General features: G+C 46.6%; 1 protein-coding gene across 1 annotated transcript; it reads right to left on the minus strand.

Moving 5' to 3' along the window:
- Positions 1-1,968: 1,968 nt before the first annotated feature.
- Positions 1,969-18,998, minus strand: NPM1 (nucleophosmin 1). Its single transcript, XM_014606573.3, has 11 exons — positions 18,875-18,998; positions 18,316-18,395; positions 14,770-14,889; positions 13,800-13,893; positions 12,721-12,821; positions 12,222-12,286; positions 8,222-8,276; positions 6,717-6,803; positions 5,467-5,574; positions 3,751-3,825; positions 1,969-2,325 (listed from the first exon to the last, which is right to left on the minus strand). Exons 1-11 carry the CDS (start codon positions 18,936-18,938, stop codon positions 2,287-2,289), a joined length of 888 nt encoding a protein of 295 aa, XP_014462059.1. The 5' UTR covers positions 18,939-18,998; the 3' UTR covers positions 1,969-2,286.
- Positions 18,999-20,051: the final 1,053 nt, after the last annotated feature.

Here is a 20,051-nt window from a genome sequence, read left to right on the forward strand (position 1 = left end):
ACATTAAGGATCCCACACGAAGGGACAGAGTGCAGCACAGGCAGAAGCAGGGGCTAAGGTGAGTGGGGCCCCAGGTGGGTTGGGTAGTGGGAGGATTGGGGCCAAGAGAGCTTAACGGGGGGGGGGGGGGGGGGGGGGGGGGGGGGGCAGCACACAGGATGGAGCCATGAGCAGCTCATCTGGGAGATGCATGCACCCCAGAAGGGCGTGGGGGCATATACCTCCAGATCTGTGCAGGACAGGGCAGGCTGCCACTGTGGGGTGGGGCCAGGGCTGTGCCAGGCTCTTCCCAGCGAGGGGGTGGGCAGGCCACCTGCAGCCACCTGAAAATTTGCCATAGGCCCCCAGCCCTGCCACCGCCTGCCCCAGGAACAGCAGGGCCCAGGCTCCCACCTGCCACACTCCATGCAGATCCTAGGCAGCAGCTCCCATGCCTTCCCAGCATGCATGCAGTGATAGCCACCACCTCCCCAAGACAAGCCACCCACAGCTCCGCCCTGCACCCCGCCCCACTCTGAGGGGGGGAGAGAAGGACAGAGTGAGGCCCCAGTGGTAAGAGGGAAGCAGGGACTGGGGTGAGTAGGCCCCAGCCCAGCCAGGAGGTGGGGCAAGCAGAGGCCTGGGGGCATATGTTCCCTCCCCAAATCTGTGGGGGGCAGAGGTGGCTGCCGCTGAGCACTGTGCTTTTGTTCCCTGCTGCAGCTACACATGGCGTCGCACGGCTCTTGGGGCAGCAGGGCTCAAAGTGCAGCGCATAGCAGCAGCCACCTCTGCTGTACAGATTGGGGGGACACATACCCCTCGGGCCTCCGCTTATCCCAACCAGCCCAGCCATGGCCCCACTCACCCAAGCCCCTGCTCCTGCCTATGCCCTGCTCCTTCCCTCAATGCTGGGGCTTCAATCTGCCCCTCCCCCATTTTTTCTTCCCCTTCCCCCACAGACCCACCTCCTGAGCTAGGGCAAGGGGGTGGCACCCAGTAGATCCTGCACTGCTTTTTAATTAAAAAATAACCTCCTACTTTAAAAGGTTGGAGACCACTGTCAGCTAGTAGAAAAAGAACCAAAAAGCCCCACTGAAGGATGTGATCTATACGAACATTGGACAAGCCAGGCCAAACTGATGCGATGCCTCGTGGGTATGCGCCGAGATGAAAGTAAAGCGCTGCTTTGTTTTCTTTTCACATCTGTAAGCAACCGTAGATACTTTTAACTGCCTTGCATCCCTCATTTAGCTCAGTAGCAGTGAATAGCCAGCTATACACTGAGTGAAGATACTTGGAGAGCATTCAGTTGTCCCAGAAGCTGTTTTAGAAACTTACAAACTTTGCATCATTTGTCCAAAGGAGGATTATTACCCGAGCTGCTGAACGACTTGGACATCTAATGTTTGGAATAAAAGGTGCGATTTGATAGAGATGAATGAAGAACCTGTGCTAGGATTAGCACCTTTCTTTACGAATAGCGTGATTGTAAAAATCTTTTGAAAATTTTTAGCTCCAAAATTCTAGACAGACTCCCCCTTGAAGAGAACTGGCACTTTTTTACTGCAGACCACAAAATATGGAGAAATCAAAATGCTCACTGGAGTTAACAAGTCTGGGACAGCCTCCAAAGAAAGAATAGTTATTTAGGGGATCAATAGAAATGACCACTACCCTAACTCCTTACAGTCTAATCCACAATTTCCTCAGGAGCCACTTTTGTAGCTGCTTAAGAACGATCAGTACCTGTTTAAATGTTTAACAACAGTATATAATAATGCAAGAGAGAGAAAACTATCAGCTCCAAACACAAATTGCTCAATACATACAGACTGGCCCAATTTCAAAAAATATAATCAAAGATTGATGCCGATATGCGTGTTGAACAAATTTTGCAAACCCTGTGAGAACTTCAGCTCCTGCAATCTTCCAATTCAATATTCAGGCAACTCCTACTTTAAAAAACCCCCATCTCACACATGATACTACTTTATCAAAATACTAAATTTTATTTTCACATGTACATTTAGTCGCCCCACCATTTCCATTTGTCTGACCACCACCACACTACTATGCCTTATCAAAACATTCCGTACATATTTGACGTTAAGCAAAGGGTGGAGTTCCATCTCTGAAAACTAAACAGGCATTTTGGACAACACATTCTTGGCAAAGTATTCTGGACGACATTTATCAGACACCGTAGGGAAAGTTCTTTCAGCATTTGTTAAAAAGGACAGCCAAATAATGGTTACAGAAATAAGACTGCAGATTTTAATGAGCTGTTTAAACTGTTTTCTTTTCTTACAGAGTCTGCCTCCACTGCCAGAGAGCTTGAATGACCTGAAAATATATACAAAAAGAGATTAGAAATTGTAGTTAAGAACTGCAATTACCTGTTCACAGTTTGATACAATTTAAATGAGTAGCTAAAGATCAGTCTATAACAGGGGTGGCCACAGTTACTCACCCCTGGGACCCACATCTGGTCCTCCACTGAAGGTCAAGAGCTGCAGAGCTCCGCCCACTTCTCCAGTTTAACATTCAGGAGCCAGGGACTGGCCGTAGGATCAGGCCCCTGCTACTGCAGCGCTGAGTCACTCCAGCTTTCCCTGTGGGGAGCACACGCTCCGGGGTAAGCAGCACAGCTGCAGCCCCAGCTCCAACAGCCTCAGAGTGGAGAAGTGGGCGGGGCTTCGACTCCAGAAAGTTGCAAGTACCATGCCAGCAACATGCACGCAGCTCATGAGCTGCAGTTTGGCGACCGCTGGTTTAGAACTTAATTTTTTTAGTATTTTTTCTATTTTAGAAAGGACAGAACTTCTCATTTAAATATCTTACAAAAAAATCCTTTCCCATAGGATGCTGAGCCTAAAACATGCCTTTTGTTAAATCAGATACAACTTTCCCCCAAGGATTCAAAATACAAGTGACACAAACCATAAAAATGTAGTTCTTAAAACTTTATAGTGTACATTAAGAATTTAGTCAAGGTAAGCAAAAGGAAGGGTGTGGACCAGTCAGGAGAACACTGGCTGAACTCTGCCTGCCTGCCCTGACTTATGTCAGATTAACTTCGGTAGCCGAGGCTAACTGCTTTCAAACATTTTCTTTCAAACATTTTGTCTGTATCAGGTTAGCTCTGAACCACTGAAGGAAACAGGAAAATATAAAACTTTTCTTCCCTCAAAGAAGAAATTCCTTCTGTTACAGGAATTTTGATAGAGAAATCCAAGACTTACAGGTTTAACCTAATACATGTTGAGTAATAACCAATTCAAGTAACGTGCTTCCTGATACCACCTTTTGGCTTGCCCTCTTACAAGAGTTCAGTTGACTTTGGGAGAAAAAAAGATGATGGCTGCCATAATCTCAATTGCAAAAGTTTCCCCTCCCAGACACCCCCTTCCCTGCCAACAAAAGAAAGCTGAAGAGCAGACTAGCCCAAGTAGCCAAATTCAGCAGCAGAGAAAACCGCAACTCATTTCCTTAGCCAATATGGTGCCAAGAGGAAAATTCTGTGGATTTAGTAAGCAAGAGATAATTTACTGACCATATAAAAGCTGGAAAATATATTTTATTATATTACCTTTACCATCTTTGCCAAATAAACCCTTAAAAGTTTCCATTTCTTTAATTCAAAGTATTGTTTGTGGTTTGTAACCCTTTGAAACAGTCCAAATTTGTAGAGATTAAAAGTGAAAAGAATCTATAAATCATGTTATAAAAGTTTCTGGATTACATTAAAGCTCCAGTAAATTCAGTTACCTTCTGGTCCTGTGTCCTGAAACAATTCTTAACATAGTTGACAAATTTGGCTTCCAGTTTAGGAAGGGTAGTGCCCTATTGTGGGGGGAAAAAAGCAATTTTTAGTGTTTAAGCTATTTAGTAGATTCAAAAAAACCCGTTAAATCTTAAATCCTTAGTAGTACAAGTGGAAAACAAAAGCAAATGCAGTATTAGGAAATACTGACTTCTATTATGAGATGAAATTTAAAACAAGCTACTTTGGCGGAACTTATTTACTAAACTCAACATGAACACTTGCTCTGACACTTAAGAAACAGCATGCAATACTGTCCAGGTTCACCATTACACTGGGAATTGGCCATTGACAAAACATTCATAGCCTACATAGTCGATTATCATGTACCTATGCATGTAACCTCATGTGCCCTTATGTTACCCATCTATAGAGTTGGCATCTTTTTTTGCAATTTAGTCTACATGTTGAACTGCAGAAGGTGAAAGAGCTCTTAAAGGCATTTAGAAAGGTCATTCAGCACCTTCCAAGTAAAATGAAGGATTCTTTTTGCCAACTTTAATAACTATTCAAAGAAATGTAAGTTTTTGCCCAGACTACTGAAGCGATTAGACTAAACAGCACTTGTACCTTTGACTAAAGTTCAAATTACAATATTGTACATATTAAAATACATACAAAATACAATATTAACAGTTCTTTGTTCTGCATAAGCCATTGCCACCGTCAGAAGTCCCCTTTAAAGGATAACCAGTTTAAATACATTAGACAACATCCTTTTAGCCTATACATGGAACTAGTCAAACTCCACAGAATACAAGGGAAAATTATTTATGGAGGATGTATGAACCCTTAGCCCATGAAAATTTTAAGGCGGCAGTGCATCAAAATGCCTCATCGTTACAGATTTCCAAAGGAGTCCTTGGTCTAGAACAAATGTTTACTTTTAGAGGAATCAAACTTACTGCCTAGGGAATCTAATACCAATTTTATTTAGACCACAAAGTTCTTAAATACCTGAAGGTATAAAATTGGGCTAGGTTTGAGATTAGCCTGCTGCCTGAAAAAAGTTGGACAAAGTGACCAAATACAGGTATAACTTGCATTTCCCCACACAGCTAGAAAGCCACCAAAATCTAGCCAAGAGAAAAACATGGAGCACAGCAGGGCTTTGAAATTCTACCCATTTCTGAGCCATAGGTACCTTACTCAAGGATGTGGAGAAATGCATCCATCCACTTGATATCCAATGCCCAGAATATTCTTAAGGCAGGCAATTTATAAACTCAATTTGTAAAAACCAGAACAGGACTTCTTAAAATAACTGCTGGATAAGGTACTACTGGTGCCAACTTTCAACCTAAGGCTTCAATGGAAACTGGCCCTTTACTTTCTGGGGTAATTTTCTGATGAAAATTAAATGTTTTCCATGTCAGTACCTTTTATAGTGACCTTATAGCACGTACTCTGGGAGTATTTGTTAACAGGTTACGATGGTATTTTGAGGTTGTAAACCTGTCCTATGGGCTTCTCACTTGCACAGATCTCTTCCCCATTTGGACCCCTTGTCTTTCAATGGTGAGGTTTTTCATTTGGCAAGCATTTCTATCCACCATCAATGTAATGTGTTGCATGTGAAACACCCCCAAACTCAGTATCTTGCTTACTTGCTATCAGCTTTATAGATTAAATCACCTAAAGCTAAAACTTCAACAGCTTACCTTCTCTAGGGTTGCCTGCATTTTTGCTTTGATCTCTTCCAGTGAGAGTGGTCCTTTTGGTGATTTTGGAGTTGGCGGTTTCTTTTCTTTTTTATTAGACGCCGGTGTCTGAAACAGTTAATTTTGTTACTCATTTTCTGAGGAAATGACAAGTCCCTAAAAACCTACAGAAATTCTTTCACAGCTTCAAATATTACTTTAAGTTATAAATACATTGTTCAAAATATACATGATTAATCTGCAAAATGCAGCCCATATAAGAACAAACACTAAGGTTATTTAACAAATTGTTATTCTTGTTCCAGTACATAAATGCATTTCAAGAACTGTAGGTATTTGATCTTCAGTAATGCTATTAGTGAAGGCCTTTTGTTGTTTTCCTCACTTCAAGCAATGACAAGTTTTAATGATTCAAGTGTACAAAAACAACTCAAATTTATTACTGCAAATTCTTGCTGAAATTTACTTTGTAAAATATTCAATGTTACTAGTTCTCCATGCATTACCCAAGTTCTTTATGTTTAAAAATATCTATCCCTTTAAGCCCAACTCAGTTAGCCATCAACATCAATTGTAGCACTTATGATCAATGAACCATGTGTTACTGCCAACTTAATTGCACCCTAGATCCTTGCAAACACTTAACAGTATACTATAGTTTGGCCAGATATTTTCTTGCCTTTCTAGCAAAAATTAGTTTGACCTGTTACTAATTGAAGAATTTACACCTCAACTCTCCTCTCTCATCTTTACTCCAATTCTCCAGAGTGAATTAAAAGGCCAGCTCCTATGCAAAACTAATACCAAAGTTACTGAAAAAGTCAAAGGATTATACACCAACTCAGATAAAACTGACAAATCATGCTGATGGCAGTTCAACATGAATTTAGTCTGATCTACTGTGACAGCATCCAAGGACTATCACTGTCATATGTTTAAATAACAGCAGGGGTGGGGAGAGAGAGAGAGACAGAAATATTTCACCCCAAACCTGTAAAACTGCACGATCAAAATGATACCAGTTTAAACTGGAACGCTAGTTATGACAAATAATCCAGGACTGCCATACCACCCAACATCCCTTAACATACTACTGAATTGCATGGACCGCCAAAGGGATTTAACTGCAAGACATGATGGCACTGTGGGCATACTGTGTTCACTTCAAGCATACATTTAGATTTTGGAAACAAACTTGTTTTACACCAGAATTAAAATGGTATTAAAATGGCTACCAAGTGATCACTCACATTTGATTTAGCTGGCGTGGACGGCTTCGAATCTTTTCCATTCTGTTTTGATTTCTGCTTATTTTTTGCTGAAGAATCCCGGGCAGGCTGAAAGTATGCAAGTATTACACTTAACCTCATTCTGCAGCACAAAGGTTGTAGTCAAAAGGTTCATAAATGGCTTCCCACCACCTAGTGGTAAGGGACTGTACTAGGAACTCCAAGTGTGATAATACCAATGAGACTAGTGCATATTTGATATAACCTACACTAAATTAAATGTGTCATGGGCCTGTATCCATAAGAATCTGGAGTAACTATTGCTTGAAAGTCTCAGGTTAACAGGTTCACTCTTCCAATGTTCTTCCAAGTTTGGAAAATTCATTCAAACAGAACCAATGTGAAAGCTGCAGACTTCAGGCATTTGAAGACAGGTTACACAGTAGAACAGGAAACAAAAATGGTATCCTTACTGGAAACCACAGCTATATTCTGACTGTGGTTTGGTACTGTATTACGGGTCCTTTTCCTCGAGCTCATTTGTTTAAGTGATTGGCAACCTACCTGGCCAACCTCCCCTCCATTACCTCCCCAAATAAAACACTGCCCCAGAACTGGGTACCTAAGATCATTGTGGAAGACAGAGCTGTTTCTTAAACCTTGCTTTTTTCAGGACTTATACTGCAGTTGCAGGATGTCCCAATCTGCTGGTTCCCGAGTATATGCTGCCCATGTTCCACTCCAAATCTGAAGAGTATGTTAATAAAAACACTCTGGGTATTCCTCTGCAATAACTCTATACATAATCTGCATCCTCACCAGCATGACAGGATTCAAACACACAGCTCTAAACCTAGAACTGCTCTAAACACCTGCTACAGATTGCACTGGGATGTCTATTCCTCCTACTGAAACTGAGGTACTGTGCAATTTGGGGGGGGGGGGAGGAGGAGGAGAGGGAAAAAGAAAAGGAAAAAAACGCCATGTCCGAGACCCTCGTCAACTCACTAGTTCAGTGACAAAAGGAGGAAAAAAAAGCAGACTGCAATCCCTATTCCAAAGGCTGCTTATACATGTTAGCAAATGACAGTTTAAAATAAAGCATGCGCAGTCGGTCTTCAGTGAAGAGATCAGAACTTATGCAAGAACACAAATTTTTGCATAAAAAGTCCCTTTTTTCCCCCCACAAATTCTTGCACAAAGTCCCTTTTTGCTCCCTCTGGCACAAGGCTTTAACTGTTCTGCAAAGGGTCTCCAGTCCCAAAAAAAGCCTACCTCATAGGTTACTAGAGTATTTTCTTGCCATTTGAGATAAAAGGTTTATTATGGATAGTCTACTCATTCTTCCTTTTTGTCTTCTCTCAGACCAGTAGTGCATTGTTTATTAAGATAAGTGCTGGTTATCTACATTCCCACGCTTGCATCATTAGACACTCCAATGTCTCAAAATAAATAAATAAATAAATAAATAAAAATAATTTCTGAAAACAGTCAATTCATGGTTTCAAGCATGTAAAAGGACTCACTTTCTTCACTGGAGTCTTCTCTTCTTCTTCATCTTCAAAGAAATCTTCATCATCACTACAATTAAAAGATACATTTCTTAGATATTTTACATCAGTTCATAACACCATGGTGCCAATTAGCTGAAATTGGCACTTTTTATTATTTAGTCCCATTTTTCCACTCTTTCACTTCAAAGTTTTATTATGAAGCATATTGACTCTTAAAAACAATCTAGAAGAACAATCTTCTAACAGTATACTAGAAGAATCAGCAACACCAAGCACACATGGCCATTTTGTTTGGCACACCACAGCCAGCCTGGGCTCTGGGCAGCTGCTGCTGGCCATGGACCTCAGGCTGCTTGCAGCAGGCATCTAGGAAGCTGCAAGCAGTTGGAGTTCCATGGCAAACCATGTAACAGGCAGCCAGGAGGCTGCAAGCAGCTCCACTGGGGTCCACAGCCCCAAAGACTACACATGTGCCTTTGGCTGATGGTGAGGGAGGGGCCAGGGTTGCGCTGCCCCAGCTCCTCCCCTGCCCTCAGCCCAGAGGCACACATGCACCTGCCACCAGCAACAAGGATCAGGCTCCTCATAGCTGCTGCCCTGCCATCTGCCCCTGGCACACCAAATTGAGGCATGGATTATGGTTGGGGCCTTTCTGGCACTGAAGCCAAAAGCACCGATAATCCCTGTGCTAGAGATTAATGTTTTGTTATCCAAACTAGAAGTGTCAAAGCAAATTTAGAGAATTCAAAATCTGGAGTGTTTTCCCATCCACCTCTTACATATTCTTATCATGCTAGCAATGAAGGTGACCCGAGTACGTGAATTTTGTCACTACCCACATATACATTATGTAAAACACTGGTGAGCTGCGATTCTGAAGTATCAAGAAAGTTTTTAAAGTATTTTAGAAACAAGTATCTCATTAGACAAAAGCAAACACAAAAATACCATATTTTATCACAGACAACACACCTCTGAAAGAAAGAGATACACACCATGTTTTTGAAAGGCAGAACAAAGAAAAAAAAATGTCCTTGAAAATACCAGCAAGTAGCAGCTTCTGCAGTGAGGGGTTGAGGGAAGAAAGTGTTCACAGCCAGCAGCTAGGGAGTCCCACATGCAACACAGCACGGCAGCATTACTTTTGCTATCCCCAGCAGAAGCAGAAACTGCTATTGCACTATTTCCTTGCTTATAATGTGCACCCCAATTTCCAGCTGTGCATGTGGCATGCGAGAAAACACACTGATGATATCTCATCCTACTTACAATTAAACATATTTTAGGTACGGGAACAAGCAAATGTTCTACCATATATGGTGGAGGTGTCCCAGAATCAAACCATTCTAGAAAAAGGTTAGATAGTTGGGGACTGAAAGGAACCATCTCCTTTGTGGACATTGACTTGGGTTAAGGGAACACTGTTGATGGAAGATAAGTAGCTAACTTTATGCATATATTAGGGCTAAATACAGACAGTCAAAAGGCAAAGGCTGAATCTATTCAATCTTTGCAGGTTAGTCTAAACTGCAGGGATTGAACCAATAAGCAAACTTTCACTTTTGATTCCCGCTATACAGCCAGGTGCCTGCAGTGTCTAAGGCCAAAAGCAGCGATTTGTGGGCAAGCACTGCTACCAGAGCCATGCCCTTCGCCCCTGGATCCTAGAGGTAAGTGGGGCTTGGGGGCTGTAGGGCAGGGCTGGGGAAGATGGTTGGGGGCTGAGTGAGCAGGGGGTGCTGCCATCCCAGGCAGCACATCACAGCTGGGAGGCGGCCAGGGGGTGAGGAATTTGCAGGCAAGTGATATGGGACGCAGTGTGGTGGCCATATGCGGGCCGCAAACATGCCGCCCGCCCGGCTGCCCAGGGGAGGGGGAGGCTGGCACACAGCCGGAGCACAACTCCATGGCCGGCTCTGCAGCCATGGCAAGGGATGGGGGTGTGGGGGGCTCGCACGTGGCTGCCCTTTACCTGGAGGCCCGTGATGGCAGTGACAGCTGCTGCCTCCAAAACCTCCTGCTGCCGTCACAGAGCCATGCCTGGAGCTGTGCAGCCAGCTACCGGGTGGCAGCATGGTGGTGGCCGGGCAGCACGCAGCCATCCCCATCCCAATCCCTACCCACGCTGCACCGCTGCCACCAGCTGCACAGCTCCGAGCATGGCTCCGTGGCGGCAGCAGGTTTTGTACGCGGTGGCCATCACCACTGGCATGGGTCACCCCACAGGCAAGCAGCAGCAGCTTCCCGTGCCAGCGGTGACTGCCGCTGCCTCCAGAGCCGTGCTCGGAGCTGTGCAGCTGGTGGCGGCGCAGGGTGGTGGTGGCTGCATGCCGCCCAGCCACCACCATGCTGCTGCTGCCACCCCGCGGCCAGCTGCACAGCTCCAGGCACGGCTCCATGGTGACAGCAGGAGGTTTCGGAAGCAGCAGCCATTACCACCATCAGGAGCCTCCAGGTAAGTGCCAGCAGCTGCCAAGTGCAAGCCCAAGCCCTACTCCCCACCCTGGCTGCAGAGCCAGCCATGGAGCTGTGCTACAGCCACATGCCAGCCTCTCTCTCCCCCTCCCCGGGGCAGCTGGCTGGGCAGCACGTGTGCAACCCGCACATGGGAGGCACCACCACACTGTGCCCCATATCACTTGCCCACAAAGCACCCCTGCAGAGGGGCACCCCTGCCCTCACCCCCTGGCCCTGCTCCCAGCTGCGATGTGCCGCCTGGGGCTGGCAGCACCCCCTGCTCCCTCAGCCCCCAACCATCTTCCCCAGCCCTGCCCCACTTGCCTCCATGCTCCAGGGCAAAGGGAGAGTCTGAACCTGAGCCCAGGCTTGGCTGCTTCAGAGACTTAGACCCCGCCCTCCCCCCTCTCCCTCCCCCTCCCCCTCCCCCTCCGGCCAGGGCTGGGGGTTTCCTGCCCTTTTTTGCAAATCAGCTCTTGCAGGCTGGAGTTGTGCCAGCCTGCAAGAGCTCTTTGCAAAAGCAAAGAATCCACGGATTTCTCTGCTAAAAAGAGAAATCCGTGTTTTCTCCGATAAAAAACAGGGAATCCGTGGTTTTCTCCATGGGAAATGGAAAACCCGGATCCCTGGTCATGACCCACGGGGTTGAGAAACACTGCACTAGAGCACGCCTCCCAGTTTAGCTGGAACAGACAGCTTGGGCCAAGGCTACCTCTCCCAACCTGAAAGGAGGGATTTGCAGAGAAGGTACAAAGCATCCTGGGATGCCGGGGGACAGAGTTATCTTGAATCTGGAGGAGATCTGGGACAGGAGTTCAGTAAACCAATCAAGTCAAGTCTGATACTACATCCATCCAGGTTTATCTAAACAGGTTTCAGCCATTTTGAAAGTGGTTTATGTGCACTGAACTAATGTTGTGTTACAGATCTGAACCTTCTTCCAGTCACTTATATTGGTTTGTGTGCAATTTCTGTCCCTAGGAGCTTGAATGCATCTTTCAACATCAAATTGGTTATTTGATAAGCTGGACCACCAATTTAAAGGAGTGTTCAAAATTAAAATGATAACATTTTAAAAATTTCAGAAGTTTTCTTACTGAAGAGACCACTCTTCCATCTCCAATAACCACAAAGCCAAATCTCATCTCAGATCAAATCTGTTTTCAACTGACCATGTAACTCTGGGACTGTACACTGACTCTTGGAATCACTCCAGGCAATGCTTCTACATCCATTTATCTGCCTCAGAAAATTATTCATGTTCTACCAACTGATCTGTAACATTTATCTAAAACGATTCTTGCATGTTTTTTCGAATGAAACCTCCAGTAACTTTTCCAACAAGTCAGTATTGGAATTAATTAGGATATCAGTAACCTTATTTTGAAATTAGACATTTCCAAGGAGTAGAGATTATCCTAGTGTAATGAAAAGCAAACCCTAAACAAAATATCAGGATCCAATTATGCTATGGCTTTTTCATATTGAAATAATTATGTCTGAAACTACGAGTTCAAAAACCACCATGGAAACAAATAAGAAAAAAAATACACACTCATCATCGTCGTCGTCATCGTCATCTTCATCCTCATCATCATCTTCTGACAATTTCATTTTTTTCTTTAAAAAATGAAGAAAGATTACATACTTCATTACTTTTATGAATTATTGGTTCTAGTCACAAAATATACACAAGGATCATGAATGGGAATCTGCTCTTCTGCCAAATTGATATTCAGATGAATTATGCCATCTACATAACCAATTTAAGTAACTGTGGCAATTTCATAAACAGGACCTCAAACTGAAGTGATGAAAGTAGACATTCCTGCTATTTATAACTGAACTCCAGAAGCTTCACAATAAAAGCAAATTAAAACTGCAATGCAAAAATAGCAAATACTTTAAAACTATGTATTTGTAGGTCCTGTTAGAATTCTAAGTTCAGACTCGTCTCCATGTCAATGGATGCTACATCATTGCGGGGAATGCAGCTGCCTGTTCTGCTCTAGGCAATAGTATCAACTGTTCCAAGAAAGAAACCTCCAATCTACCTGGGGTGTTTTCACTGTTGCACCACCTGCTGGTCTTTTTAAAGGGTTTACCATCTTCACATCATCTTCCTCATCATCTGACTCTGGTTCTTCCTCTAGGGCTAATAAAATAAGACAGCAATACATGAAATTTCATATGCGTGAAAATGGTAAATTTAACAAGTAAGAGACAAAAAAATAAAAATAAAAGTGTTATCTATATGTAGAACAGGAGTGTTTAGCCGCTGGCCCATAAGGATCCCTGCAGGTCCAGAATATATCAGTGGAGAAGACCATTAATATGGCCACACTTCCCTGTTCAGGGAGGAGAGAAAATAACTCTATCCTGCTCAGGTCTGAAAAAGCCATGAGGAAGGGAGGGAGAGGGACCAAAGGACCCACAAGAAAAATAAAGCTCTAAAAGAAGGATATGTTCAAGTTCCCAGAATGTTCTTGGGTCTTTACAGCTAGATCAAGTCTCACTCTCATAGAAAAGCCTATTGCCAGAGAAGAAAGTTTTACTGTTTGTTCAACCCTAAGCCTACAGGGCTCCCCACAGGTAGGAAAATTTGGCAGCAGGAAAGCAGTGGCACCGCTCTTCCACCATCAAAATTTCTAGACACATGGGAAGTAGCGGAACCTGCATGCTGAATCAAACGCCTGATCCCAGGAAGCTGGGACTCAGCACCCAATCCCAGGATGCCAGGGAGCTGGGAGGGGGTGATCCCATGCTTTAGGGCCCAATCCTGGCACCAAGGCAGCGCTGAGTCCGAGGGCCCATTCCCAGAGCCCGGCACACAGATGAGGCAGCCTCAGTGCTGGATCTGTCCTGTGGATACAACCCTGCCCCACAGGACCAAACAAGGTTGAGTGAGCTCCACTGGCCTTCACAAACACAGGACACAGGTTTGTCAGTAGGACTAATATAACTGCTTGGTAAGTATCCAACAGAAGTTTTATCAAGTTTTGACACAAGCTAATCTAATCTGGTCAGTTTATTGAATTGGTTAATCTATTTGGAGAGTCATTCACCTTGCATAAAAAAAAGTTTTAAAAATAAGTGGGGGGAGAGGGGAGAAATATAAAAATAAAATACTTACCTACAAGGTGCTGGCCACTAACATAAACAGGCCCTGAACCACATTTCAATCTCAAAACCACTGGTGGAGTGATCTCAAAGCCACCTAAAGAAACCTATGAACAAAGTACATTGTTTACTTCAAGCACCAACAGCAAATTAACAACAACGTGCTAGAAGAGAACCACTGAAATTTAGAAGCGCAGTGAAAAAACACCCATTAAAGCAGCACAATTGTGTGTGACCGTATTTCAAGGTGTATAGGTTGACATGGTATAAAAGCTGACCTGATTTTCCTGACCCAAAGTTAAGAATTTCATAGATCCAGTGTATAAGTCAACCAACCTTTCTGGATCAGAAATGTGGGGTCAACTTATACCAGGCCCTGTGTACCCTCATTGCAGGCAGATCTTTAGAAGGATCTCTGAGGTCTGAGAAGTTTCTCTTCAAAGCAAACTGGCACCAGTGATATAAAGTCACAGAGGTGTAATTAGGCCCTCAATGCCACCTTTTCAGTGTCCATTTTCAAATTACAGTTTGCACAAAGTGAGCTAAAGCAAGATCGTACATGGGTTCGCAGGATGTTCTGGATAAAGAGTCCTTTAATACAGAAATAAGTGGCTGAAACTTCTGAATCAAGTTACTTCTTTATTACATCCAGATCAGATAAACTTTCAGTGGAAAAGTAAATTTAAGAAGCCAGAAGGCACCTCATGAATATTCCCATATTTTATTACTTTACAATTGAAGCTTTTAAAAAACTAATCTACCTGCAATGTCTGGGAACTAAGTTTGTAAAGGTTTATAATTGAACCAGCGTGCCAAAACCCATGAGTGAACTGCCTAGACAAATTCAACTATTTTAGTAGAGAAACACAAATGAAACAAATTGGAATGTAATATTTTTATCATTCAGATGCCTAATCTGCTACTGTCCCTTCCCCAAGACAAGTTTATGTCAAGTTTAATAATGCCAATATAACTGTCCTTACCGTAGGCTGCACCGACATTTTCAAAGATGCAAGAGTCGCTTTAATAGGGTTCCCCTCGTAGTCCAATGCCTCTGCTTCTATGACATGCAATTCATCTTTGGCACCAGCCCCCAAACTAACCTATGCAAAGAATGAAACATATTGTACATTATTAGAACTATCCCTAACTTGCAAAACTTGAGCATTAACTTGTAAATGTATACGAAGCCCAAAGTGGGATTTTTTGTCTCAAGACTAGAGGGTTTCTCACGGATGTTCTTCCTCTATTTTTGCAGGAAAGCTACTGGTAACTAAACTATCAGCATCACAATGAAGCTGAAACAAGCTAATCTTCAATAAGGAAATGATTATTACACTAAACTTTTTAATGCTGCAAGATTTATTCAACAAGGCCTAAACTTATTAAATAGCTGTTTTATTCAACCTATTCTGCAAAACCTAGAATTAAATCCAGTAAACAACTTGGGTACCTGGTTCCTACACTGGAACCTAGTGATCAGAACTATGCACTCGTGCTCCCTATGTAACAATAAAATGTCAGTGCTGCAGAATGGCCCTACAGGCTCAGCAAGCTGCTTAAAGGAAGCCTCAGTATCAGCCTTAGAAAACATGCAACAGGTGCAACTGAGGGCAACTTATTCTTCAAACAGCATTGTAGACACTCTTCTGTAGTTTAGGCATCGGCTGAGCTGGGAGTTACTGAACCCCCAATGTTGAGTGTGGTAGCAGATGACTGAACAAGGAGCAATGGTTTCAAGTTACAGCAAGGGAAGTTTAGGTTAGATATTAAGGAAACTCTCACAAGGAGGGTAGTAAAGCACTGAAACGGGTCACCCAGAGGTTGCGCAATCTCCAACCTTAGAGATTTTTGAGACCCAGCTAGACAAAGGCCTTGGCTGGGATGATAATTGGTCCTGCTTTGAGCAGGGAGTTGAAGTAGCTGACTTCTTGAGGTCCCTCCTAATCTTAATTTTCTATGATTCTAAGCCATTCTCAAACACCATACTGAAACACCGCTGGATCTAGAGTGACTATGATCAAGCTAATCTCATTGATCAGGGGTGTCCAACCCTTTTGAGTGTGGGGCCAGAACATGAACTTTTTATCAGCCAGTGGGCCAGCAGAAGCAGATGCTTGTGTGGCCCGTCCAGTCCAGCCATGGCCTGGGGGCGCTGCCTGACCCCATGTCCTCCCTGCCACCTGGGCAGCCTCAAGGATGCTCCCATACCACGTGCCCGGGCTCAGCAGCCAGGAAAACATGCGGGGACTCTACGGGGACATGCAGGGACACCCCCCTGCTCCCTCTCCCCTGGGGCAGCCCAAGCCCAACCAGCAGGGCTCCCTCCCTCCCCCGGGCCTGCAACTCACGACCCCCAGCGCAATGCCTGCGGGCGCAGGGGGATGTGGGAGCCGTGCCAGCTTTCCGCCCGAACAGCCACAGCAGCAGTGGCAGCAGCATCTCCTGCGGACCCGGCCACAGCATCCCTCCAAGCCGGCATCCGCGCCCCGTGAAGCCGCCTCCTGCACAGCAACCTGCTCCAGCCCGCGCAGCCAGCGGGGACCAGCACAGGGCAGGGCTGGCATGCAAATGAGGAAGGGAGGGGAGGGGCTAGGAAGGGACACCGTGAAATGAGGGGGATGGGGAAGAGCCACACCACATCAGCAACGTCTAGCTGAAGTGGGGCATGTGGGAACCCAGTCCCTTCCCCAGCCCGTCAGTAGCCATTAGGAAGCTGCTGAGAGGCTGGGCGAGGGACAAGGGGTAGAAACAAAAGTAAACAGTGTTTACTTTCATTTCCTGTCGAAGCACCTCTGGCTTCAGAAAATGGCTTGGCGGGCTGCATGGCAGCCCACAGGCCATATGTTGGACAAACCTGTCATAGATCAAGTAAATTTGTTGGGAGATGGATGCTATTTTAGGAACAAGGATATACATAATGCAGATAGTTACAAAAAAGCAAGCAGAAGCTAGATACCAGAGGAAAACTATCCTGCCTTTACCTGTATGTAACAGTACCTGCATGGATGTGTTGACAAATGAAAACACATGCATTTCACCTCATTTGCTCTCTAGAGTAGATCTGTGTATTTCAGCTGGTGGAACAGCTAGCCAGTACCAGACAAGATCTGTATCCAGGGATACTTGGCACATGGCTTCACTTGTATCCGTTACAAGATCTAATTAAAGCTATTATTTGTTTTCTGGATGACCAAGCTGTATACATTTTACGTGGGGGTATTGTAGATAGATGTGCGCATTAAACACAACAACTATATATGTAATGCAAGTCACTAGAGGTACATCAGGGGGGCTGGGCTACACCGTGCATGGGAGGAGGCTGCAGCCACCCCAAATTTCACCATAGCCCTCCCCAATGCCCATCAGTTACTGGTACTGGCCCCCAAAATCAATATCAGTGCACCCCCACAAGTTACATATAACATGCAATACAGAGAACCTCCATTTTCCTGTTGAGAGCTGAAAAGCAAACTGGTAGCCACGAACTGATAACTGTAAATTTTGAATAAGCTATTTGACTGACCTATGTAAACCCAGGAACAACATGAAGGACCTAAAAAGCCTTTTTTGCCACTTTGTTTATTCATTGGACTCAGAAACTTTTATTACAAAGCCAGCAAAATATCTGTTGGCACATTACCCAGCCACTTTTAAACACCATTTTCCCCCACCACCTGCATCCCCTACACCAATCTAGATCCTCTGGCACAAATTGACCTTTTACTCTAGCAAATATAGAACTTTTACTAGCTTGCAACTTGCTCCCTTTTCTTCCTTTTTAATGTCAACCTTCCCTTCTGATATTTTTCTGAATATAGAAAAAAGTGACAGACCCGAATGATGGTCACTTGTTAAATGCATTAACTTTTTTCTCTAGGACCTCTCTCCTTGCCACTGGATGACTGCTACAAGTTTTCTACTTGCCTCTCTCTCTCACCATTCATTTCCCAGCCACCTGAGGTACTTATTTCTTTGCTTTTTTACCGTTTTAGCCATGTCCCCATCAACACTTATCTATTCACTGCAATCCAAATTCCAGTTTTCTAAGTAGACAGGAAGTGACCTGCCCTATCCCTCTTTCTTCATCTTCTATGCTAAAAAATTTCAGGTGCAGGAGTGGGCATTAAAGGGCACCTGATGCCCAAGCTTACACAACAGCTCTCCCAAATGTATATTTGGGTCCAGAAAAAAGCATCACAGAAAAGCCTTACTCCTACAGCTCTTGCACCATCGTGGCTATAACAGTGTTCCCATTTCAGTATTTCCCCGATTTCCAACAACCATCCACTGAAATGAGGCCACTGACCCCAAAAAGCCCCAATGAAGACCTAATTCTGGGCAACCAACTGGGGCAAACCCAAGCTTGTGAAGCAGCCAGTGCAAACTTGTTCACATCTGGGCACCCATCAGCAAAGTCCAGCAACAAGCTATGGAGAATTGTTGCTGGCTTCAAGAACTGGGCTGTGGTCCCCAGATCCTGCAGCAAAAACCCTCCCCTCAGGCCCTCCCGCCCAGCCCAGCCCTACCGTCCTCAGCGACAGCTGGTGTTCGTTCTCTTCGTCGTTCACTTTGAAGTGGAAGTCCTTGTCCGCCTTCAGCTCGCAGCCTGGGGGTAGGAGAGAAGAAGACGTCACAAGCTCGTCTGGGACCACGAGCTCACCCCTTCCCCGCGCGGGGCTCGAGACCCGGCCCGGCCCGGCCCAGCCCAGCGGCGCCGCCTCTGCAGGCCACGCGCTTCGCGGGGCTTTCCCGCGCCAAAGAACCGCCCGCAGCCGCGGTAGCACCACGGCCCCCGTCCCCGGAGCCTGCGGCGATGCCAGCCCCGCCTGCCGCCGCCACGTGCGCTCGGGCAGGAGCCGCCGCCCTCGCGGCACAAAGCGCGGCCGGGCCCGGCAGGGGCTGCAGGCCCCGGCGCCGCCACGTGCTCGCGGCCGCCACGTGCGGGGGGGAGGGGGCGGCGCCTGCCGCACGAGCCCGCCGCGCCCGCCCCGCCCCCGGCCCAGCCGCGCGGATGCAGCCGCCGCCGGGCCCGACCGCGCGGGAAGCAGCCGCAGGGCCCATCGGCCCGGCCCGCCCGCGCGTTACCGAAGAGGAAGGTCTGCGGGCGCAGCGGGCCCATGCTCTCCACGTCCATGGCGCTGTCCTCCATCTTTTCGGCGGCGGCAACGGCGGCGGCGCTGCGCCCCGGACGGAATCGCACTGAGGGGGGAAGCTTGCGCGCCGCCCCGCACTTATAGCCCGGAGGTCTCGCGAGAGCGGCGCCGGGCCCCGCCCCCGCGCGACCCTCGGCGCAGGCGCCTGGCACTTCCTGCCCCCTGTCCTCCCGCCGCCAGGCCCCCGCCGGTGGCTACGTGCATCAGCCCCGCGCTCGGGCGGCCCCGGGGCGTCCGCGCGGCCTCTCCCGGGGCGGGGGCTCCCGGGACTAAGCCCGGCCTGCGTCTACGTCGCGGCCACCGGAACCCGAGACACAGGGAGCCCCGTAGAAAGGCAGCGCAGGGCGCACGTGCCGCAGCTGCCTTCCAGCTGCCCTTTTTTTTTTTAATTATTCTGAGACGATTCTCACGGCGCCACGCTCGGCCCCACCCACACCGCTGCGAGAGAAAATCGGTCTGGCACCCTGGCTTGTGCCCTGGGAGAAGAGGGGGGTTAGGACATGGGTAGGTAAGCCCCAGCACGACGCACACAGCCACGCTGCTCGGCCCACGCACCTGGGGCACAGGCAGGGGAGCTGCGAGGGCCCCGGCCCCTTGCCCACCCTCTGCCTCAAGGCCTCGAGCACCCGCTGCCAGCAACAAGCTGGGCCGGGGCTCTGCAGACCCCAGCACATCTGCTTGCAGCTTGTCCACTGCCTGCTGCAAGCAGCCCCGTGGCAGAGGCCTGCCCAGAGCCTGGGACTAGCTTGGCAGGCAGCCGGGAGGCTGCACACAGCTGCACTGGCATCCAGAGAGACCTGGCCCAGTCTGCACATGCAGTTTGGGGCAGACAGCAGGGAAGATGTCAGGGCTGAGCTGCCACAACAAAGATTGGGCCCGCTGCAGCTCCCCGGCTGTCCATCCCTGCTTGCCAACATCTTACAGGTTGCTGGTGTCTTTGGCACTCTGCCCAAAAATGTTGCCAACCTCTAGTTTAGGAGATGATGTTAAAAGGCAGAGGGGGGTTACGAAAAGGATACATGGGGATGAGTGATAGGGAAGGAGCAAGCTTTTGGAAGTCATAGGCCAGAGGGAGTAGTACCTGAGGGGACATTGGAGTAGGGAGTGTT

The sequence above is a fragment of the Alligator mississippiensis genome, chromosome 9, assembly GCF_030867095.1.
Source record: "Alligator mississippiensis isolate rAllMis1 chromosome 9, rAllMis1, whole genome shotgun sequence".
Taxonomy (NCBI): domain Eukaryota; kingdom Metazoa; phylum Chordata; order Crocodylia; family Alligatoridae; genus Alligator; species Alligator mississippiensis.